Genomic DNA, 25,284 nt, shown 5'->3' with positions numbered 1-25,284 from the left:
GCATGTCAAGTGTGATAGCCTCTGCATTTGCTAGCACACATACACATATTTGAATCCTCGTCTACTCAACTGCCCATTTCCTTTGTTAAGTGAGAACTAGATCTATCATAAACTGTCAGTCGGGCATGTGCCGCCGAATGAGAGAGAGGGAGAGAGCGAGAGAGAGAAAGAGAGTGGGGGAGTGATAAAGAAAGAAGGGGAGAGCGAGAAAGCGCAAGAGTGTGAAAGAGAAAGACCAGAAGGGAGAGGGAGGAAGAGAGAAAAAAGGGGGCTTAAAAGGGTGTCAGGATAAGGGTAAGAACGAGAGGAAGAGAGGGAGAGAGAGAGAGAGACAGAGAGAGGAAGAGAGAGAGAGGGAGAGAGTGAGAGTGAGAGGAAGAGAGAGGGAAAGAGAGCGAGACAGATGGAGGGAATGGTATAGAGCTGACACACTGATTGACAGAGAGGAAATTGAAGTGTCACACGAAACATGTAAACCATATTTTCGCTCCCTGTTCTCATTCGCCGCCACATCATTGGAGTCAAACAAGCAGAGCGGGAAGAAAATGAAAATTAAATGTGGAAGAAGAGGTGGGGGAAATGTGGCGATGAGGTTAGTGCTTACACACTACACGCTGCATCTGTAGAAATAGTTGTGGACCCAAATGTAATTCTGTAGAAGTGTGTTTCTGTGGGAGGCGGGGCTGTTGCTGAAGGAGCCAAACATGCGCTAATATCAATTGACAGATAAGGGAGATGTGGCATGAAAGCACTGGATTTAATACGGCTGTGAGAGGAAACAGGGGGAGGTGCCTGGTGAGGTGGCGCTTCAGCGCTGCACATGGAAGATGTGTCATGCTTTCATCTATAAGTGAGAATCAGCCTTCACACCACATCAGACGTGTCTGTCAACGCCTTAGTGGCCGTAGAGCCCTGAATCCCAGAGCTGGAACGGTAAAGTGTACCGCAGGATCAAGCAAACAGTGGTCCTCCAACCTTCAAAACAGTACCAGTACCGACCTATGGTAGTCTACAGTAGCCAACATTAGCCAGTGTGTCTTTGTTTACATTGTGTCTCCCTGAGTGTGTATGTGTGTGTATGTTAAAGTGGGTGTGTTTGTGTCGTCCTCACTCCTCCTCCTGCCTATACACACACACACACACACACACACACACACACAGACTCTTTTTCTATGGGATGAGCTATGTACACAAACAAAGCTCTGTATCTGGCAATTACACAAAAAGATTGCAAATAATTAAAATGTGGTGAAAAATAAAAATTTGAGGCCTACTTTGTTCATATTCCTGCTATATATACAGTATATATATACTATACTAGGGATGTTAAAAATGTGTTGACTCAACGATCGATTCTCGACTCTCGGAAAATCGTTTTTTGATATATATATATATTTTTTATGTATAAACTTCTTAAATGTCCTGTTCAAAACGTTAAAAAAATATAGCCGGAGATATGCTGCCCATAAGCGTAGTCGAAGTGAAGGGGTTCCGCGATCTGATTGCATTTCTCGAGCCAGATTACACCATGCCATGTCGCCAAGCTGCTTTCACATATGGACGTATTACCGTCTATGACTGCGGCTGGAGAAAATGCACAGCGAAGGAGCAGGCTCTCTCTGTGAGATCCTGTCCTTAGCGGCATTAGGCTATGTAGCTTAAATGATGACATAATCAGGCCGTATAGAATGCAACATGTATAATAGTATAACTTGATTAATTGATGGGAAAAAACATGAACTTACGAGTAGCGTATGTGTGTGTGCGAGAATGGCAGTGTGTGTGTGGCAGCGAGTGAGCGAGTGCGCGGACGAGCGAGGAGAGCGAGCGGCAGCGTATGTCAGTCTAGTGAAGAAACGAACGAGTCCAGTTGTGTGAATAAAGTATCATCCTGTCAAGAATCGGTGGCCGCTTCATTCCGACCTATAAGCAGACCCACTGCCGGTCAAAGCACACAAAACACTAGAGACAGGGAACACGAGCTTGGCCCACTCTGCATTAATGTCATTCAGATCGCATATGAGGACTTCGCAAGCTGTGGAGAAATCACAGCGAGGGCATCTCGTCGCAGGCTTACGGCATTGATAAGAGGAGCAGTGTCAGCAGACTATTATTTAGACAGATTATTAGCAAATTTCAATCTGACAATTTGACCGGAGAGATACAATATTGATAATAGCCGACAGAGTTGCAGCCTGCGTGCATGACAACACGTACAACATATTAAATGGTTTCATGTCTTAAAGATCCCATGGCATGAAGATTTCACCTTATGAGGTTTTCTAACATTAAGTTGAGTTCCCCTAGCCTCCCTATGGTCCCCCAGTAGCTAAAAATTGCATTAGATGTAAACTGAGAAGTAAAAAAAGATAAGATAGCTGAAACGCTTCGATTTGGCTTCCCATATGACGTCATACTGTGCCATGTTACCTCCCCTTTCTCTGCTTGGCCCGCCCAGAGAATTTGGCCTGCCAATGAGACAATGAGCTAGGACCGTGCGAGCGCCACATGTGTGTGTGTGAATACACACACTGTAACGCAAGTGTTCTTTGATATTTGGATAACCGTTCTGCTGTTGGTGCTATGGCGCATAACACGCAACACAATAACGCAAGCTTGCATAAAGCTCCCATTTGGTGAAAAGCCTAGACTGTGTCGGGTTGGTTGAGAAGGAATTGGGAACCGCGACATGGAGGAGAAAAGGATTGTTGCCCAGGATTGTCCGCTGGCAGCCCCGGGGGCGGCCAGCGTTCAGCGGGCAGTGGGCAGCCCCGGGGGCGGCCAGAGGAGGCTCCGACGGACCGCTGCTGTGGCAGCGGGGCTGGGTGCACAGCCCCAGGGGCGGCCAGCGGGGCTCTGACGGACCGCTGCCGCGCCAGCGGGGCTGGGCGGGTAGCCCCGTGGGCGGCCAGCGTTCAGCAGGCAGCCCCAGGGGCGGCCAGCGGCCAGAGGGGCTCCGACGGACCGCTGCCGCGGCAGCAGGGCTGGGCGGGTAGCCCTGAGGGCGACCGCGACATGTCGCGGTTCCCAATTCCTTCTCAACCAACCCGAGGCAGACAACCCCGGGCAACAATCGCAGGCAACAATCCCCTTCTCCTCCACTGTAAACACCCCCACCCTCCACCTTGACCCGCCTCTAAAAACAGAGTGTTTGTGGAGCACTCATTGTGGGACTGGCTCGTAGTGGCTGTAACTCTACACCAAGGCTGAATTTCTTGAACGTCTTCAAGTACTGTATTAGGGGCCCACTAATACCTATACCTAAAGCATCCATAAAATAGCATGCCATGGGACCTTTAAAGTCTGTTGCAAAGAGGAGGTGCGCAGCATTAATATCCTCATTTAAAAATGAGTCGGCCGACGCCAACACATTATGCCTATTGTAAATTGACATGATGGTAAATGTTCACAATCCTGCTCTATGCTCTGTGATATTTTGTTTATCATCATCAAATGCATTATTGGTGTGCTTCTGAGCGCAACCTTTGCAATATGACGGGCGGGCCGCTGTCTTAGAGGACAGCGCAGACCCTTTGAGCTCCGCAACTGCTGCAGCCGTGGGGCCAAAAAAAAACCACGATTGATTTATCGACTCATGACTCCGACACGTCAACTCACAAAATACTGAGTCGTTAACATCCCTATACTATACATGTAACTTTAGGCCACTATGGTTGCATATTTAATGTATATATATTATTTAAATGTTAATTGATTAGTTATTTAGCATTGAGGTTACTCCAGTGCCTGAGGTTTGAGAAAACGAAAAAATACTGAATAGATAATTGAATATTGTGCCATACTTAGCACTACTTAGCATAATGTCTTGCAATTGATTTGGATTTGGTTTTTTTCTGCCTATTATTTATTAATATGAGAAATGGCATGCCAAGATCCATGTTATTTATTTATTTTAAAGGATGTCAGGGTTTCCTGCAGAAAATGTGGTAGTTAAGGTGGTGGGGTAGGCCGTCAGACGTGGGGGGGGGGGGCATTGTGTGCACTGCACTCTTTCACAGGTGGACCATTTATGCTTATTTTCATGCAGGCTGTTGACTGTTGCCCTGCAGCCTGCAGGCGCCACTACACTTGCGCCTGAAGAGGCGTGTCGGCGAAAAGCAGGGGCGTGTTCCGGGGCAAATGATACTTGGTGCTATTTTAGTGATCTAAAAAATGCGCCAATGCAATTGTGCCACTGACCGAAAAATACCTGGTCTATAGCGGATAGCGCAGTTGTTGTTGCTATTTTGACGTGCCATGGCAGGTCGGAACTACAACATAGCCTACACTTACACACACGTAGGCTATACACAGCACAAACATGCAAACTATTAACCTGATTTAAATATTATGATGTCAAAGATTATTCATACGTGTGAAACTGCATAGAAATAGCGTGTGGATTGTGGAAACATTTTCAATAGGGCTGCATGAATGAACATGAATGAAGTATAGTAGGCTATGGCATGCATTAAAATAATAATAATAATAATAATAATAATAACAATAATACATTCGAGCAAAGTATATTCCAGGCTTCCAAAACAAAATCTAATTTTAGGGTAAATGGTTGGTTAAATGATTTGGGAAAGAACAGCTGATACAGTGGTAAGTTGTACTTTTAAATCAATGCATCTGCAAACACCGTACAGCAAACACATATGTTCTTGACACAGATATCGTGTACAAGCCCATTACTTTTAGGATTGATGAGTATTTGATCGTGACGTGAGAAAACATAGTTTTACCGCAAGTGTTTAAAAGAATGAATGAATGCGGGTGATGCTTGGTGCGTGTGTGTGTGCGCACCCATTTGTTTAAACACACGCAAACTAAACACGTAACACATAATACAGTCCATGGCGATGTATATTAACGGGGGGACACATGCATATTATGAACACAAGTCGATAACGATAATGTATGCAATACTGGTAACAAACGATGTTTGTTAATGTATTGCCACATATCATTAAATAGACCCACAGTTGCGGCCATCGAGGACCGCGTCCGCATATCATAGGCCTATATGTTTTAAGTTGTCTTTGCCGCAATTTACATGACGAATCAGTGTTTCTGTTGAAGAAGAAAGAAAGAAAGAAGAAAACGCTATTTCATGTGTGAATTATGCCTATTATTTGGCCATAAACTGAGCCATTTGAAGTTTGAAATTCATGTGGTCATGCATCTGTCTCAGTGGAGACTGCAACGTGCTGTCAAAATATCAACTTGCCAAATCAAATGCGCTGGGTCTTAAAGGAGATGGCAGGTGGACTCTCATTGGTTTATTGCACGTTACGCCCAAAACACACCTACAGGTTTCAGCAACCATTTTTAGATTTGCGCCGGGCACAAAGCTCATTTATCTCGCCGTCATAATAGCAACAGCGCCGTAGAACCGCCCACAAAGTACTTAGACTTTGCGCCTTGACGTCTGCGTTTACCGTCTAACTAGGTCCCAGAGAGAGTGAATGAAGTTTATTTTATACTTTGTATAATATTCACAAAAAAAATGTTGCGGACGTCGTAGTTAAGGCGGCAGGCCTGTGTTGCTTAGGTGGCCGCCTAAGCTGTTAAGTGCTGCGGGAAACCTTGGATGTCTTTGAAAAGCTTACTAGCAGCTGTGGGCAGGTAATAATGAGGCTCAGGTCTGGACGAGAGAGGCCAGATACACACTCCACTTTTGCCATGTTATTCGCAAAAAGACAAAAAAACATCAAAATGAGACTTGCATTTCTTATTCTAAAGATAGTTGTTTTATTAAAGATTAAATTGTAAAAGCCTCAGTATGTACAGTATGTGTTTTCACGTCTCTCCCTGCCCCCCCTCTTTCAACACATTGGAGATGAATATGAGATTGAAATGCATCAAAGCATCCCATAATAAATGCTTTCATAATGTTACTATCATTACCATCATAATGAGTTTCTTTCATTCATTTGTAACTAAATCCAATCCGTATTCATTAAAATAGCACATTAAACTGGGCTTATTTCCTTATTTCGAGGGACCAAGAACTCTAGAGCGCATCATGCACTGTGTGAACCGTAGGTTAACTTTAGGTCAACATTTGATTGACAAAAGTCCCTCAGTATTGCCAGTGCTAATGCTATAGTCAAATAAATGAATAACTGTCTGTGAAGCTTCAGCTGAAGCTGAAGATGAAATGCATATGCATGAACCTTACACATGATAATGACCATGATGTAAGACTGAAGGAGGAATTAATGGAGATATTAACAATCAAAGTATTAATTCAGATTAATAACTATTAAGAGATAATAATGCATGGAAGCTTAATTAATCATTAATCATTTTGGTCATTGAATTATAAAATAGACACAAACATAAGAGCATGGTTAAAGCAAGTGCATAATAATAAGAAGAAGGGTTTTTTGAGTGGTGGTTATCAAGGTATCAAGTATGTTGTTGGTCCAACTGGTCTTAGACCCTGTATACCGTGGCCCTGCAGACACCCTTCCACCGCTCACCCCCAGAGGGGTGCGACAGCAGCAAATGCATATCTAATTAATGATGTCTCCGTTGAAATATCAGTTGGAGCTCCCAGGTATTTGACTCGGGTTAGGCTAATGAAACTCCAGCCTGAGACGGCGTGGGTGGTAATGTGTTGTCTGGGGTGATCTGTTGGTGAGGCTTGTCCCGAAAGGAGAACTCATCTATCAATGATGGCATCCGCCAAGCCTGTGATATTCATAATGAAAAAGGCTGTGGAGAAAACACTTCCCCTATCAGTAAATGCCGGAGGTCAGAGGTTGCTGTCGAGGGACAAGTGCTATTCATGTAATTCTGCATTTCCTCCATTTCACGATATGCAATATATATCTCGATATTTTGAATCTCCTTTAAAGGACCCCATGAAATCTCACTTTTACCCTTTACTGTTTTCACTACAATCCCTGCAGATTATATACCATTCTTGGTTAACTTCACAGGTGGTTTCCATCAAAACATTTAATATTTTGATGTTAGTGATTAGTCACAATTGAGTTGAAATAAGACTATTTTTTTATTCTAGCAAAGCACAAACTGCAAAAGCAATCTTCAAAATTACAACAAAGGGGCAATATGAAACAGCTGCTCAGAACTTAGAGCAGTACAGTGCAAACTCAAGTGGAAATCCTGATGAAGACATTTAAATAAGAAAAGTGCTTTCATGAAATTATTTTAAAAATAGAAGGTTAAAATAGATCTCCCAGCTATAAACCTGACTACTGAGAACCACTGGAACACTCACAATAGAGAGAGAGAGAGCGAGAGAGAGATCTGCAAAACGTAATTTTTCTCTGCACACTTTTGAATTGAGCGTTCCCTTCCTTAATGGCTCAGGGCAGGAGAACCAAAACCAACACAGAGCAGTTAAGAGGCAGGCAATGTGTACTTGACATGTGTACTTGTTAGAGTGAGAGAGAGAAAATGTGCGTGGCATGGACTACCTTTTGTACTTTTGAACTAACAGTGTTAATTTTGACAGCAAGTTTTGATTTAGTTAGGCTAGACTATAGTCATAGTCTTTTGACTAAAATGCAATTTAGTTTACGTCATATTTTACTCATCTGAATTGTTTTAGTTTTAGTCGACTAAATATAATTTAGATCTTAGTCTACTAAAATTTAACGGGTTAAAGTGTAAAGCATTATTTAAACGTTTCTCTAGAATTTCCGAACTCATACTCCTAGAGGAAATATCTATTAACCTGCTATTATGGAATGGTATTAAGATTTAAACATGCAATATACAGACAGACTTAACTGTTGTGATATCGTCTTTATTTATCTTAAAATCAAATACAAATATAATCAAGTCTCATATAAAAAAGGATAAGGCCTTGCTTTTTCATTGCAGAAAAATGAAAAATTGCAAAAACTGCAAAAACACCAATGATGATTCATAATGTTTGTCAATCAGATTGCTTATTTTAGTTTTCTGAGGAACAGTCAGCCTTGTATCAACTGTATCAATCATTAATACAAAGTCCTCATCTTCAACCATTCGGACTGGTAATCATGTGTGTACAATGCATTTTGCTATGGCGTCCTCCTTGGTCTGTTGTTGGGGGGGGGGGGGGAGCTGTGAGTTGTCTCTATACTCTCCAAGTTGTCTCTATACTACATTTCTGCTCCTTTCTCCCGTCATAAGAACGTTAATGTATGTAAGCGTGGCTTTCTGTTGTGTGGCTTTCCCACTAAAATAGCTTTGTGTTTTTAAACATTAGTATTTTAAAAGTTTTTCTCATGTCACAGAAACCACAGTGAATCCTGTGTTTCTGTGGACCGCTGTGGTGTGGACAGCACGGAGCTCCGGTACAGTTACAGGACAGCAGTGGTTTCTTTCAGCTTGTATTATTTCCAAGTTTAGCGAAAACACACCAGTTAGTGTTAGCTGATACAATAACATTAGATCAAAAGAAAAAAAAAGTTTAAGTATGCTTACCTTTGCATGAATTTCAGGATGACTCGTCTGCAAATGAAGCTTCAAGTTGGTTGTGTTTTTACCAGCGATTGTTGCTCCACTGTTTACAAAGGGACACTTGCGACACAGCAACAGCATGCTAGTTGACCTGCCGGGCGGGACGAGCAGTCAACGTCCCCACACAAAGAGAATTAGTTCTGATTTGATCTCTTCCCAAATCAACCCATAAACATTTTTGTCTCGTTTTTATTTGTTGACGAAAGTGTCAGTAGATTTCTCATAGTTTTTGTCATCCTAAATTGATTTTAATTTAGTCGTTTTGTCAGTGAAAACATGTTGTTGATGAAAACTGTGGCGAAAATTATTCGTCAACGAAATTAACACTGGTTGGTGAGTGTGTGACGCGAGTGTTTTTTTTACCCCTCACTCACGATACTGCCTGAGGGAGAGGGAGAAAGCCACCGGAGAATGTTTTAAACACGAAACCAAGGTCTTTTGCTGCCGCTTGACAAAACCCAGATGACCATGAAATACTCGATACTTACGAAATAATAATTTGATGTATCTCACACAGCTATTTCGAGTAGAGATCGAGTCAATTTGTTATATCGCACAGCCCTTACTGTAACATTCCAAGTATCACAAGCAATGATTTCCAATAGCTGCATTGACCCCCATGGGCTAAAGCCTGGAGAAGGTCACAGAATTTGATTGATAGAGTAACCACAGCAACCATGTTGACACCCTCCTGGGACAGATGCATGAGGGATGGATGTATGGAAGATGGGTTGATGATGGGTGGTTGATGATGGGTGGTTGATGATGGGTATGCTAGATAGATGCATAGATGGATAGATGGAAAGATGGAGGGATGGAGGAGATGAATGGATGGAGGCTGGGATAGAGAAGATGGATGGATGGATAAAGTACATCTGGGTCCTTTTGTGAGCAAACATTAATAAGAAAAAGTCAATGAGACTTGGGCCAGAGAAAACAACGTTTCAAACTGAGCAAATTGAAGAAACATAACCATAAATTTGTTACTGCTGGATCAATACGAGCGGGACATGGGACAGCTGAGTCCATAAAAAAAAAGAAAAAGAACATCCCATGGAGCATGTTCAATAATGTGGATCAGTGAGCGTTGGCCTGCATGCTATTTATCTTCTATTAACAGCCAGCACTGCTCGGCTATTATGGAGCGGTGTCTTTGTGTGTTTACCGTAAACTGACAGGGTCAAGCCTCAGAGGTTATGCTGATGTGTGGAGCCGGCGGTGGTAAACACACCGACACATTTCTCTTTCTTAGGTTATTATCGCCATCGTGGCCGTCCATCAGACATGGGATATGCGAATGGTCAGGGTGTACTGTACAAAGGGCAGCCGACGGCCAGCATGTCGACGTCTCCTCCCCGGCGTATATTATATCTAGCCAACATGGAAGAACGTTTTTTTTTTTAATCATCCAAAGGTAAAGAGCACTTACAGGTAGCCTTAATAGGTAGCCTCCATTACTAAAAAAATCTTTCCGAAGTAAGGCACTTAATTTAAAACAATCTTTCCGAACTCTGTGTGCGCACGTACATGAGGGTGATTGTGTGTGTGTGTGTGTGTGTGTGTGTGTGTGTGTGTGTGTGTGTGTGTGTGTGTGTGTGTGTGTGTGTGTGTGTGTGTGTGTGTGTGTGTGTGTGTGTGTGTGTGTGTGTGTGTGTGTGTGTGTGTGCGTGCGTGTGTGTGCGTGTGTGTCTGTGCGCTCATGCGTTCTTTAATGACAAGGACAGGCACTATTACCGGGCCTGGACAGAAGCGTTCCCATACGCACTGCAGCATCTCGTGAGACTGCCCTCAAGTATGGACCCACTCAATCATGACAAGCGCAAACGCGCGTCTGAAACAAAATGGGTCACATGATACTTTAAATAAATATGATAATGAGGCAGACGCCACTGGTAGCCGGGGGCTTTATTTGTGAAGTGTTAGGATGGTGGGGGGTGGATGTAGATTGTGGCATAGCCTTGTAGGCTTGCCTCCTGTATGTCAGAAAGAGCGCATTGGCCATGGCGTACTCGGCTTGTGTGGTTTCCGTTGCGTGTCACACACCAGTGTGTGGCTTTGGTCAAACCCAATGCAAAAGTTAAGTACTATAAAAACGCAATTAAATGGACCCACTAAGTAGTTTATACCTCACATATAAAGTAGTAAGTGGTGTAGAACTGGAATATACATTTCTTCTTCAGGTTACTGTATTTACATTCTACATGCAATTATAATTATAATATAATTATAATTATAAGTCGCGATGTGTAAGATTGAGCCATTATTTAAATCAAAATCAAACAGCGTTGACTACAGATATGTCCAGGTTACTTTAAGATACAAACTAGATAAATACACATTAAGACTTTAAACCTTTACAATTATATCTGAATAGAAAGTGTATGTATGAAACGCATGATTTACATAATTGTACATCATTAAACATATATACAACATACGTATATTATTGGCAAATAACGGCCCACAATGCAGGGATCTCTCTCTCTCTCTCGCTCTATCTCTCTCTCTTCAGATAAACAGGAATCGGACGTGTGTGACGCAGCACGGCTCCTCTGAGCTGGGTTCTCCCTCACAGCGGGCAGGACAATTACCTCACACTGGGCCCCCTCAGTAGCTCAGTGGGGATAATGCACTTCTGAAAAGTATATCTGTGACACATCTGGTCGTAAGATCGTAAGATCGTCTGCTCGTCGTGGATCCCCAATGCCCACGGCGGGTGTGGAGTTGGAGCAGTTGTTGTGGGATGGATGTGTTTTCATTACTTAGTTAATTTGTAGAATATGTACAATTAGACAATTTACTAATCTTGAAGTTGCACCATTACAGGATGCACACACCATCAAACCGCTCTTTTTCAGGAAGGTTCGTAAGCCGCTCAGAGCGCATGAATGAGGAGTGACACCCATGCAGCTGTTTTCTGTTTGTGCACAAGGTCCTTGTCTATTTGAAGCCATCTGCTGTTGTGATTCCTTCAGCAGGTCACGGACCACGAGCCAGGCTGCTCTGCTGTGTCTGATTTTAAGATAACCCCTCCCCCCTTCCCCCCTTAGACAATGCCTGCAGTGACTATCATCGTCGCCACGGAAACTCTGCGGCACATGTGCGCAGCCCCAAAAACGTCTCGGGTTCCCAGGCCACGGAAACGTGATCCACCTCCCCTCCGCCCCTCAAACAAGTGCTCGCGTGCCTGCGTCTGCTGGCTGGCTCCACTCCCGTGTTCTTATCAGCTCTACGAATGGATGCAAAACTTGTCAATAAAACAACCACAGCGATTGGAAAACCATCCCCAGGCTGCTGCCTGCCTGCACCACCACCACCACCACCACCACCACCCCCCTCCCCCCCTCGTCCGTCTTCTCCTCCGTCTGCTATAAACTCGTCTCCGTTGCTGATCAGGCAGCAATTAAAACCCCCCGGCCCGTCGCTGGAGGCCTGCGCCGCACGACCGCTGATCTATAGGCTGGATTTCTGTTGGGCTCTCTTAATTGACATCCCACAGTACAGTGGGTGCTGGCTGTTTGGATCGCTTGCCGGCTTTAATTACAATCATGTTCTTCACTGGAGAGGCCGCTCGTTGTCATGCAGCCCGTCAGCCAGCCACTCACGACGGTGATCGGTCTGACACTGTGGCTAAAGAGTGTGTGTGTGTGTGTACTGTATAAGGATATGTAGGATATGTATATGTATGGAGGCACATGGCTTCTGTAATACCTTTACCTTCTATATAAATGTAAAGACGATTTTATTAATGATTGCCTGGACACTCAAAATATAAGATAAGGGTAAGAACGAGAGAGAGAGAGAGAGAGAGAGAGAGAGAGAGAGAGAGAGAGAGAGAGAGAGAGAGAGAGAGAGAGAGAGCAGCTTTAACAAGACTTTTCCTTGTCAAATCCCAGGTCAAACTTTAACAAGCAATGTTGTCAAATAACAGGTCAGGGAGCAAGTATGAGCTATGGTTTCAGAACCAAACAAGCAGTGAAAGAATGATTGTATTAGTGAGGAAAGACCAAATCACCTGTACTTGTTATCAGAGAACACAACATGCACTTGACCCCTAGGTTTATAGCATGGCTATAAGATTTAATGAGCATTTTACACTACAATAAAACGCAACGCAAAACGACCGTTTTGCAGCTCCAGGTTTAACAAGATCTGTAGAACATTAAATAAATTCGCAGTTAGCTTCCTTAAAAGCTCTCCTTTCCAAATTCTACAAATTATGCAGGATAGCACTCTCTAATTTTTCTCTTTAAAAAGAAGAAGAAAAAAAGAGTAAGAAAGTGGGCAGAGGGGGGAAGAAATATGTCCCCCAAAAGGAATGTGAACACAATTAGTCTGTAATACTGGCTCTCAAAATAGAGGCGGGAGCCCTGTGGAAGCCAGGCAGCACAGCGGGGGGTGGGGGTGCTGAGAGGAGGTCTCCATGCACGGGTGCTAAACGAGGAGCCATCTCTCTCTCTACTTTTCTCTGTGCATTTACAGGATAACTCCTTCCTGCTCCAAAAACCCAGAAAATGCACTTAACTTTCGTTCAGACAACCCCAGCCACGCTCCATCATTAAAGATTCATGGGCGGTACCATGGAAAATCTAGGTTTGTCGTTTTTTTTTTCCCTCTCTTCTCTCTATCCCTAGCTTTATAACAAGCAAGGCACTGGCTTAAAATCTAGTGGGAGCCTACATTTTGAGCAAAAGAGAAAAAAAGGGGATGCTTACTTAATGTATGAAATTCAGCACATCCACATATGTTTAAAATCACACTTAAAGGCCGCCAGCGATTTAGGAACTGAGTCCATCTCAACTCAACCTATTTAGCTCATCATTTTTTGGATTTGCATTTAGGAGACATGTGTAAGCAACCTGTTTTTAGAGCTGTTATGTTTACCTTTCCAGTACTACTCTGCTGGAAACAGCAGTATAACAAGATAATTGAGTCCAAACAACAGAAAGAGCTATAAATACTAATGACAGAAAGAAGAGAAAAACAGCTATTAAACTCATTAGCCTGCCACGCTTGATGTAAGTCGGTACAAAAGACTTAAGGCAAGCTGGAGGGCAAGGAAACCAGACTTGGGTGAGTCTACTCTCTTCTTAATATTCAGCTCTCTTTCTACAAGTCGTTGTTGTGGGTTGTAACATCTGGCACTCTGCACACATGATTAAACAGAACCAACAGTGGAGCCAGCTGTGGCAGGAAAGCATGGAGGCATTTCCTGTTTTGAGTAGGGAAATACGAAGTAGCAGTCCAAAAGGTGTGAATCCAAATAAATGAATACAGTTAACTGACCAGAAAAAAAGAAGCAGTCCAATGACCATGACCAGGTTTGCAACTCTTATTTGAGTTTGTACAAGGTGGCTTTTAGGGTGCTTTCAATATGTATGACGACTACACCTGTGCCAGGTGTAGTCGCCTGTTTCCTCAAGAGATGTTTTCAGATTGCAGCAGTCAATATTGCAAAATCCCATTCCGAAGCAGCGGCAATACAAGTTAAAATATGTCGTCCTCTACAATTCAACAACCACAAATGTACATTTTTGAAATTACACAATATTGTGTCTCAAAGAGCAAAAGTCATCATAAACGAGGCATTGCGTCTCGGAGGGCTGATGTCTGTCGACACGGGGCAATAATTGGGGCAATAATTTCCCCATCAGGCCAGTTGTTTGTGTTGGCTTCAGGTGAGGGGCTGCAGCAGCTGCTTCGGTCTGTTGTGTCTGCTGCTCCAGCAACACTGCACCTGCAGGCACCTCCTGGCCAGTAATCAGGATCACATAATTAGATTACCCCCCAAAAGTTTTAAATTTGTAAAACCTGGGTAATTTAATATGTTTACATATTTAATTAACTAAACTTTTTAATTATTTACTAACAAAATGAATTAACTAAAAACTATTCATGTTTTCTGTCTGCCACACAGAATAACCAGATCCAAAAATAACATCTATTGAAAGTGTTTTAGTTTTCACAATGGCCTTCATGTAGGAGGTGGAAAACAATGGTGGCAGACGTGTCGAACAAACTGCATATCAAAAATGTTTACAAATTCAAAAAAACACAAGGGCATTCATTGAAAAAACGTACGCAAAAGCCAACAAAGCCCTGCAAAAGCTACAACACACTTGGAACAACTTGGAACAACACAACGGAAGTTAGCGTCAAAAGATGTTGACAATGAAACAGGCCATATATTATTGCCGGTGGACCATTATTCTATACTGATACAGTATAGCATGTGGATAGCCTAATCTAAATAAAAATATGAATAATCTTAAACGTTACCTAAATTGTGCCAGTCATATTGGTATTATACAATAATTTGATGTTCTTGCCACACCAACTGCAGAATGCTGTTTCTTAATGTGGGTTGAATCCACATCAAGGACAATCTGACTTTTCATTGACAACATCCGCTGACGCACAGTTCCATTGTTTTGTGGCTTTTGCGTTTGTGTCGTGACTTTTGCATGTGTCATGGCTTCTGCAATTTTGTTTTAATGCGCTTGCCTTTTTCGTTTTTGCAAGGCGTTTTGGATATGCACTTCGTTCGACACATCTCTGCCAAAAGTCCTGTGGTGGCTTATTTGTCAAAGTTGTTAAATGTGTGCAGCAAGCTCTGGGAAGGAGGGGGCATGTGTGATACTTCTTTAGTAGCGTTGTTGTGAATGAGCTTCATAATGAGCGCCGTTGTCATGGGTAGATGTGTAGGAGCGTCTTGAGCTAGGTGTAAATCACTCAGGAGCAGACGAGAAGGATAGGAAATGAAGGGGTCTTTTTTATTTTTCCCAATTTAAGGCCCATAAAGGCAATAAAAATAAAACAAAAATTAACAAAAAGAAAATACTGTTGTCTAAACAAAATAAATGGACTTGAGAGTCACAAAAATTAAACCCCGTTGCCGCAGCACACAATCCCTAATACAAACACTAGACGAGACGCTGGTAAGACGAACATTTACGCTGTGTTAACATGTAACATTTAAACAAAATAAACGGACCTGGAATTTGACAACGACATACTTGTTTGAGTGGTTATTGCAACAGAACAGGTGACGTTAATGGTAAATGGTATTAAACAGAAAGTTGTAATGATGGTACTTGCAAGATTGTATTAAACTGCCGTAGCGCGTATGATAAATGACATGGTTGATAAATGATTTTAAAACAGTATGAAGGTAACGGAATACATAGACAACTAAGACAAACACACAGGCAACATTTGCACTCAGTCTCTTGTCGCGGGTAGCGTATTGCTTGACGGTAGCTATGCCCCCCGTCACAGCCGTATATAAAATGCGCAACACAACGTTTTACTGAGAAGCTCAACCCTCACTCGGACGCAGACATCTAAATGAATCACTGCTCAGATGAAGCTCGGCACATCCACACACACAGTAGCGTTATAACAGTTCTCCGGGAAGCCTAACTCTCTCACGGACACGCTCACTGGCTGTCGAGAACTATATATATTGTTATACTATAAGTGTCCGAGAAGCTAACCCTAACCCCGGACCCTGCATTCAACCGCTGCCAGGACTATGGAAAGCCAGACAGTAAAAAATGATGAGATAAAAAATAACTGTGACGAATTGTCATAGATTACTTTGATGACAATCATATAAGACATATTACCACGTTTATGGGGAACAGAACACCCTTATTCCAGAACCTGCGACAGAGAGACATGCAGGTGGTGTCCAAGAGAGGCAGATGCAAGCTCAAGTCACAAAACGCCTGCAAAAAAGCAGGTAAACTTGGCAGCAGCAGTTTCAACTGTCATTCCTTATGACATGAAGGGGCCCCGGTGGCAGGCAATCACAGATGCAGTGACATATTACATCCCAGAAGATATTGTCCCCGTTTATACAGCAGAAAAACTGGGTTCATTGAGATCCTTCAGTGCTAACGATGAACTATATATTCTGGTATTTTTAGTTTGTTTAAAGGAAAAATGAAAAGCGCCCTACACACACTTTCCTTTAATATAATGCAGTACCTTGATGATCCAGGACATAAAGCAGGCAGACAGGAAGGTAGACAGGCAGGCAGGAAGTCTTTTAAGTAGCATGGTTATTGGCATGGCCAATAACCAAGGCACATGTGCTGAACCACCTTTGCGGTTTCTTATAGCCTTTCAAAATAAGAGTCTCTGGACTACCAGTGAAACAGACAGCCCACCTATGCAGGTGGGCATTAAACCACTGACCCAGGATTGGAAGGAAATAGCTCAAGTTACTATGCCAAATGACTGCAGCCATTTTGGTAAGCAAATAATGTATTCCTCAGTATAACCAATTCAACACCTCTGACGGGTTAGAGCTGATATTCTCAGATGTTATTGCCAACCAATTATTACCAATTGTTATTTGGCTACGTGACTAATATGAGATACCAGTTACTTAATTTGTGCATTACTATCAGATATACTCTATTTGGCTTGACATGAGAGAGTAAACTGAGCTGCTGCTACCAGCATTATATGGAGGTAAAACCAACCATTTTTGCTTCCTCCTAGCCAGTCTTAGAGACTTGTATCTGTTCATGAGGCCACAGGGATTACACTGTCAGCAAAGCAAAATAAAAAAAAACTGAGAGAAGGAAAAAGAAGGCAGTAGATTCGGGGGGCTTATCTTGGAAGAGGTGCGCCGTGGCTGCTCCTCGAGGTGGAACGATAAACATAATTAAATTGAGTTGGATTACACCAAATGGATGGGCTCAGTCGCGGAAGTCAAAGGCAGCTAATCCAGCTCCCCATCCTCTCCATAGAGGTGGCAACCAGACGAGATGACATCAACGATACGATACAGGACCAGACTTTATTATTAGAAAAAATAGAAGAGGAATAACAAAACCAGCGCTGGCTGTCTGACAGGAGATCAAGGTAATGGCACACAAAAGGGCCTGAAATCTAACAAAAATAACAAACAAAGAATAAACTATTCTCCTAAGTCAATATTCACACACTCTGTCTCACTTACTAAACCCAATCCAATCAAAATCCAATTAGAAAGAAAATCAATGTAAAGAAGTGATCTACATTTGGACAAGCACTTTATTAATGTTGAGGAAATAACACTCATTGGTGACAAGACCCCAAATGCCTAGAAACTCAAAATTTAATGAGATCCAAGACCGTACAAACTAAAGCAACGAGAACCTGTACCCTGTTTCTTCCACAGTGCACATAATCCCTGCATACTTCTGCATATGTTCCCCAAGAGGGTTGTGGTTTTCAGGAAGCCCTGTGATTTAAACTCTGCAAATGTCCCAAACAAAAGGCCCTCTGTCTCTGGATAGAGGGGGAAGACATAACACAGACACACTGCAGGTGCGGGACAAAAATGTCTCCCTCTCATGTTTAGAAGACATTGGAGCGCACAAACTGAACTGAGGGGTTACATTTATTGAGCCGTGCCTATTTCCTTAATACTTCCTCCAACAGATACTGACATATGAGGAAATAGGCTGGGCAAAAGTTTACAGCCACCAAAATGGCACACACAAACACACACACACACACAAACACACACACACACACAAACACAAACACCACATTTTACAGAAAAGTGGGGTACCACACTTGTCTCCCACGCACAGCAATAAAGACATTCTGGCCGGTGTGAAATGGCGCAGCTGCCTTTCAGCTATTCAGCCCAGAGCCGTGTGGCCGCCACATGCAGCAAATAGGTTTTAGTCGGACGGTGAACAAGGATCTGAGCAGCTGAATGCAAAGGTCAAACCACAACGCTGTTGTGGGTGTCCATTTTTCTTTGAGTTTCCGGAGTAGTCCCTGTCAGACCGCAGCGGTAGGCCTACTTTTCCTTCCCCTCCCCCAGGTTTCAATTAACCTTACTCTTCGCCTCATTTGGGTTTTCTAAAGACTACGTGTTTGCAAACAGTGGTGGCAGTTGGCAGTGCAATCCGTTCAGGAATGACCTCCGTGTTTGTTTTTTACTCCCCTCAACCTGCGTTCCCATTCATACCTCCTCTACACACTGGCCACTGCCTCTGAGATACAGTACAACAAATGAAACTGTCTCGACAATGCCAATCATTTAATTAGTATTCTAATAGTAATTAGTTGTTATGCTTCTTTTGGTTCTATGCATTGGTGTTTTGCTCCAGTGGATGATAGCGATAAATGACTCCATGTCATTGCATGCATTACCTCCTACTCAAGGAGATGAGGGGCAGCACAACCAGAATTCTGCCATAGAAGGGCAGTCAGCCAGACTGCCAGTCTGGCTGGACTGTGTCAATAAAACAAAGAAGAAAAAATAAATAAAAGAAAGAAAAAAAACACAGTCAGCACAGACCAGCTGTGCTGACTGTGTTTTTTTTCTTTCTTTTTTTTCACCTTTCTATTTTTTCGTATTCATTTTTATTCTATTGTACAATGATTGATATCATTAAACTTTTTTCTGTTATATGTTTTTGTTTGTTTCCAGTTTTGGTCAAAATTATAACATGTAATTGAGAACATCCCTTATGCAGGTGTTATTAATCACTGCACTTCCCATGGTATAGTATAATTCTACGCTAGCGCTACAAGCAAACATATACTTCCACTGCAAGACGTGAATATAGGTGGCTTTTGATAACATGAAGGTGTGCATTTGAATCACAAGAGTTCTGTTTTGGATCCCAACTTTCTTAGAAAGAGTGATAGCCTAAGCCTTAACAGTTACCAAACTGTGATGTTTTAATAGTGCGCTTAATAGCGAAACCGGTTAATCGCTACATCCCTAGTGCCGGTTTGTACTTACTGTCCTGCAGTTGAATCACAAGAGTTTTGTTTTGGATCCCAACTTTCTTAGAAAGAGTGGTAGTCTAAGCCTTAACAGTTACCAAACTGTGACATTTTAAGTGCGCTTAATAGCGAAACCGGTTAATCGCTAGATCCCTAGTGCTGGTTTGTACTTACTGTCCTGGTCTGTGCTGACCGACCTGTTTGTAGTAACTGGCTTCATCTGTGATGACTGACTGGTTTGATCTAACTGTCCTGGTCTGTGCTGACTGACCTGTTTGTAGTAACTGGCTGGACTGTGCTGCTGACTGGCAGGTCTGGGGACGTCACTAGCCTCCGCCACCTTAACTTTTTTCTCCTCATCTCTAGCTGATCTTGTTACCAGCTACTGGAGCTATCAGCCGTCATGAGAAAGCCGTTGGGCCTGGTGCCGCTAAACAAGCCCGCTCTGCATTATTTAGGAAGAAACAAGAGGATCCTCTTTTGGACAATCTTGCTTGCAGACGGCTTTAGGCCAAGCCCTGAGGAGTGCATGCCGCTACTAAGAAAAGATCCATGTATGCCATTTGAAATATGAATGCAGTATTTACCACACTGGACTAACTTGTCTATACGTGATTGTTTGACCACCTGGTCGATGGATGAAGATAATTTGGCCCACGGGATTCCACTCAATTCACCCGTTTATAATTTGGTTGACCAGGATATTAAGAGCATTTTGTATTTGTTCATTTCAGTTCACACCTACAACATTTTTTATGAATGAGCATTTTTTTTTGAGTGGCTTTGTGTATCCTTGCCTTGCACTACGACTTTCTAAAAGTGTTTTAAATTGTGGCACAGACATACAATTATTCTGTACTCAGTACTCTGAGTACAGAATGTACTCAGTACTCTGCAATCAGAAAGTAAGAGGGATATCATGTCATACTGTTTAATTTGTAGTGCTTTGTTTTCTTGCATAGTGGTTATTAGTTCGACAATGTGCATCACAATCTCACAGGATATTACTTGCATGATATCACCTTCTATCTGCATACTATAGATACATTCCTTGATCGCAATGTCACAGGAAATTGGTTACATGATATAACTTTCTATCTGCCTAGATTCATATTGATTTATCTCACACAGCTTATTTTTTGGGATTAGTGTGGAACAAGGATATCTATAATACAGATATTTATTATTATTGACAGACTGATGTTCAACTATGGTCAGCTTAAACATAGAGCTGCATCCAGGAGAAGGCCACATTTAAGACATAAAAACCTAATCAACCCTCTCATTGCTCCAATAATGGCCACTGACAACGCATCACATATTAACAATGAAATTTATGTGGGGAGTGTTTTGCTTGATGATTTACTTGGAATGAAATGCCGTTGGTTAAGGTTGATAAACCTTAACCATCACCATGGCATGTCATAGGCCTGGTTGGATCTTAACATGCTTTTACCAAGTAAAAGTCCTTCTAATATATGGAAAATCTGGAATCTGGAAAAACTTGGTATGGGGAAGGGGGAGTTTGAGAAAGATCTATCAGCGGCAAACGCAACTTAATGCCTTCAGGCCGTATTTTTAGTCTTTTCCCCCAAACTTTTTTGCTTGAAAGTTTCACCAAGGTTTCACCACATCTGCAGGTGTGTGTGTGTGTGTGTGTGTGTGTGTGTGTGCCACACTGGCCGGCTATGGATCATTATCTCCATCTAGCACTGTTTTCTTTCCCCAACACAACGATAGCTGTGCCTTTGATCCGATGCCGAAACACCTATTTCTGTTCACTTCCTAGGCATAGACTCAATGGGGGGCACAACTCAAGTACGCCTAAAAATATCCCCTTTTTCTCTTTCATGGCATCTAATCTTTATTTATCTAAAGCTTGATATGTGTGTCATACTTGAGGGCATTGCATTTGAAAAAATAAAGGAAAACTCACCACCACGGCAGCTAATCACGTGTAAATAAGATAATGGCATATTCTCTACTGTAATACTACTCAAGACTAACTGCATGCTAGCAAACGGTGGCTAAAGCAATGCAAACATTCTGCTGGGCTCCTGCTGGGGCTCTCAACCTTTTATCAAAAGACAAGAGATACGACAGAGACACCATGGTTACGACCTCTGACCAAGGCAAGAGGTCCTAAAAGGAGTGGGCTGCACACTGCCCGTGTGTGTGTGTGTGTTTGTGTGTGTGTGTGTGTGTGTGTGTGTGTGTGTCTGTGTGTGTGTGTCTGTGTGTCTGTGTGTGTGTGTGTCGGGTTGTCTGTGTAGATTTTAAATAAAATCAATTCCCTTCTGACAAAAAACAATAGAATTGGAATTAAGAAATAAAGATAATTTAGAACTAGGGCAGACAATTTTGAGAAACCGTAAGTAAGTAAAGTAAAGTAAGATAGATTTTGAAAGAACCCCTCTCTTCAAGCCTCCGTCCAAGGCCCCAGACCCAAAACACGTGACTAGCTCAGTAGTTTCAGCCTGAGGTCTGCCTAGCCTAGTGGAAGACTCATGTGCAATGAGTGCATGGACACCAGGTAGCCGGTAGGTAGGCAGACAGACAGGTAAACCATCCATTAATTTAATTAGGGCCAGTTTAAATAATTGGTTGGGCTTGTGACAGGCCTGCGGTGGCCACAGATAGCGTATTTATTAAAAGAAAAATCTGAGAATTTGAGTTAGTGATTGTTGTTGAGATGTAAAGAGAATTTCAACAAATATGTAAAAAATGCTTCTACAAAAAGTGCTGTGTGAGATTGTCTGACCGTTGCTCTCACGCAAAGAAATAACAAAATTAAAATTTATGCTAACTAAGCATCCAAATTTGTCGTATTTTGTGTTGGCAGGCATTTCAAATGATGGATGCACTTTGGGGCCGTTGCCACAAGTTAATGAGCAGCTAGGCTTCAGTCTCATACCTACTGATGCACACGCTTTAGCACACCTTCTACATCGCTAGCAGAACATATTGTACATATCTTAGACCCCTCAGTTGTAATTTGGATTCATGAACAAATACGCTTGTGGTTGTTCTCATGCTTTGATAGTTCTGCACCACACTTGTAAAACGCTCTTGTTGAAAGTGTCTGCTAAATGAACTTAGTAGTTTTCATGTATCACTGTTATGCATTTGTGAGCATATAGGTTTTCCTGTGTGTGTGTGTGTGTGTGTGTGTGTGTGTGTGTGTGTGTGTGTGTGTGTGTGTGTGTGTGTGTGTGTGTGTGTGTGTGTGTGTGTGTGAGAGAGTGTGTGTGTGTGTGTGTGTGTGTGTGTGTGTGCTGTAAGAGCTTATGTCAAAGCTATCCATCAACACAGCTTTCACATCCCTGAAGCATTAAATATTCGGTCCCCATCATTTCTGGTGATTTGGGAGAAACCTACACACCTAGCACCATGGAAATTGGTATCAGCCAACATTGGAACAATCCAATATTCGCCATCTACCTTCCCCGCAAATTTGCTAAATGATAAGACGGCAGAAACCTTTAGAAGTCCTTTAGAATAACTGCATCTTGTGCAATCTGTTGTGTACCAAATATATCAGTATTTACAGTTGTTCAGCTTGTGACCTACTGTCTTATGCCAGATTTCCCCAAACCAAAGAGTGAGCTCTATGCTCCCGAAAATGTCATTGAGACGGAGTTATGGAGACCCAAAGCCTTCTCAGTGATGGAGACCCAAAGCCTTCTCATCCAAAGATGTGTTTAGCAGAAGCTCTGTGTTTGGTTAACGATATCTGATTTGTGATACGGATTTGAACTCCCTCAGTTGCGGGTGAAGCAGGCATTCCACTATTTATTCCGTCTTTATTCTTTAAAAGCACGATTTGATTCCCTCACAAGTTATCCCCTGTTTTTTTTTCTTTCTACTGTCTCCAGTTTTCCCCAGCACCCAGAAGGTAAAATACAGCCCATGTTCTGCAAAAGAGCAAACTGGGATCTTGAAAAGCAGCCGATAAGGCGAACCAGTGAACAGAGCCTTATCTTTCTGTCTCAGTTCCTCAAAGGCTGCTGCTGCCATGAACTAAACAGCTGACATAAAGATATTTGAAGTATATTCTGGTGTTTTTTTTTTCTCTTTAGTACATTGTACCAGCTCAGCTTTGTGCAAAACAAGATAAAAAGCTGCCTCTAGTCTGTCATCTAAAATGTGACTGTTATAGCCTCACAATAAATTTAAATTCCCATACCACAGTATGAAACTTCAGCACTATATAAGCAGTACGCAGTAGTAGCAGAAGTAGTATACATTGCATATGATTGTGACCATTTTCCTACAAGGGGACGTATTCTAGATAGAATACTTGATGAAGTTATTATCAGCCTAAATAAAACAACAACAAAAACAAGACGGTATACTCAATGGCATCATCAATACTATGGAAGGAGCTTTCTGCTTTCAAGTTTTTCCTCCTCCTCCACTTAGATGTGTACAGTGAGCGACACACACATCCTAATCCGTGACAGCGACCTAGTCCTATTTTCAGCACGTAATCATCGGCGCACTTGATGGCTGTAGCGAGCATCCGCGGGAATGGATACTATGCCTTGTACACGTTCCACTTGAAAAGATCCACGGGGATGCTCCTAGAAGAGAGCTTTGGAGCAGTCACAGAGGGCTTGACGCAGTAGTCTCCCCGCTCGCGGATTAATTAAACGCCAGGGCAAATTGCTTTGGAATGTGAAGCGCCGTCGATTCAATTATCTTAGAGTTAAGCGGCCTGAAGTTCTTCCGCGGGGGGAAACGTGGATGGGAACTCTTTCCAAGCTCTCGTAACTCACCTCTAAATATCCTTTTTAAGTCAGAAATGACTGTATCGGGTTTCCACTTGAGATTCAGTCGTTTTTACTACGATAACGGGACTATTACTACTACCATTGTGGAAAAATAGTTCCTAAGTTTCATGGCTGTGAAAGTCTGTTCGGGCCTTTTAGTGGTGTCTTAGGAAAACCATGACCCACGAACGTATGGCTTTTACTTGAATATAACATTATAAATGTATAAAACACATAAATGTAAACATTAGGTTAATGACAGCCAAATCACAAGCGGTCGACCCCAGAACTTGGCAGTAGTCCTACGATGAGAAGAGGGGCCACTTCAAGGCTTGGGTTACAATGACCTGCAGAAATAGCCATAGCCTTTCAAAAGGATACTTTAAAACCGAAGTTACAGATACACCCCAAACAGAAACAAAAGTAGCCACCAGACCGTGAGCTACTAACCCTCTCTTATGATACGTCTAAGTGGTTCGCATCGGTATTTACCTTGTTCCAGTAACCGCAGTGAGTGCTGAAACGACGGGTCCAGCGTGTCCTTCTCTGCCATAAGCTCCGGCAAATACTTTTCGCTCTCCATGCTGTCCCCGTGTCTGTTCCGTGTGTGTAATGTTCACGGTGGATAAATAGTGCAGAAAATAAACTTAATCGAGCTCAGCTCAGAACGTGCTTTTCAGCGCGCGGTGTCTGAGGATGGAAAAAATGCGCGCGGCGGAAGGTGTCGTTCGCGGGCTTCTAGACAGACGTGACGGCGCGAGGCTCTGTTCTTCTATCCCATGGAGTTGAAGGCGCGGGCGTTCATCACGGCTCAACTGGATACACAATATCTACGCTGTGTACACAAGCTCTTTTGAAGCTCCCTCTGTTGTGTCCACTGGCAACTATGAGGCTCTTTCCGGGTCTTATAACTATTGGTTGTCGTTCACGGAGCTCTCGAGATACAGTCACTGAAAGGGGCGGGAACAAGATGGTCTTTATATCTGGTGGAATATCGCCTCGAGAGCTCTCCGTGGTGCTGGATCCACCGCGTTGCTTCAGGAGCGATGTGTGGTGCACATGCAGGGACGTCAGGAAAGTTGAAAGGTGAGGGTGAAAAGCGTTGTGCATTAGCAATTTTTGTGTTATTGAATCAGAATAGTGTGACTAATGACTCTCTCTCTCTCTCTCTCTCTCTCTCTCTCTCTCTCTCTCTCTCTCTCTCTCTCTCTCCCTCTCTCTCTCTCTCTCTCTCTCTCTCTCTCTCTCTCTCTCTCTCTCTCTCTCTCTTTCTCCTGTG

General features: G+C 42.7%; 1 protein-coding gene across 2 annotated transcripts in view; it reads right to left on the bottom strand.

The window, feature by feature from the left end:
• khdrbs3 (KH domain containing, RNA binding, signal transduction associated 3) overlaps positions 1-24,588 on the bottom strand; it is a gene marked incomplete at both ends in the record, with an annotated part of 84,906 nt that extends 60,318 nt beyond the window's left edge. For both annotated transcript variants that reach the window (XM_084484455.1, XM_084484456.1), the window contains one exon: positions 24,498-24,588. In XM_084484455.1, coding sequence (XP_084340581.1) covers positions 24,498-24,588 — 91 coding nt within the window. The remainder of the gene's footprint in view (positions 1-24,497) is intronic.
• Between the last annotated feature and the right edge of the window lie 696 nt (positions 24,589-25,284).

Source organism: Micromesistius poutassou (assembly GCF_964030765.1).
Source record: "Micromesistius poutassou genome assembly, chromosome: 20".
Lineage (NCBI taxonomy): Eukaryota > Metazoa > Chordata > Actinopteri > Gadiformes > Gadidae > Micromesistius > Micromesistius poutassou.
Note: the sequence above shows the minus strand (reverse complement) of the source record. Positions and strands in the feature narration are given on the sequence as shown.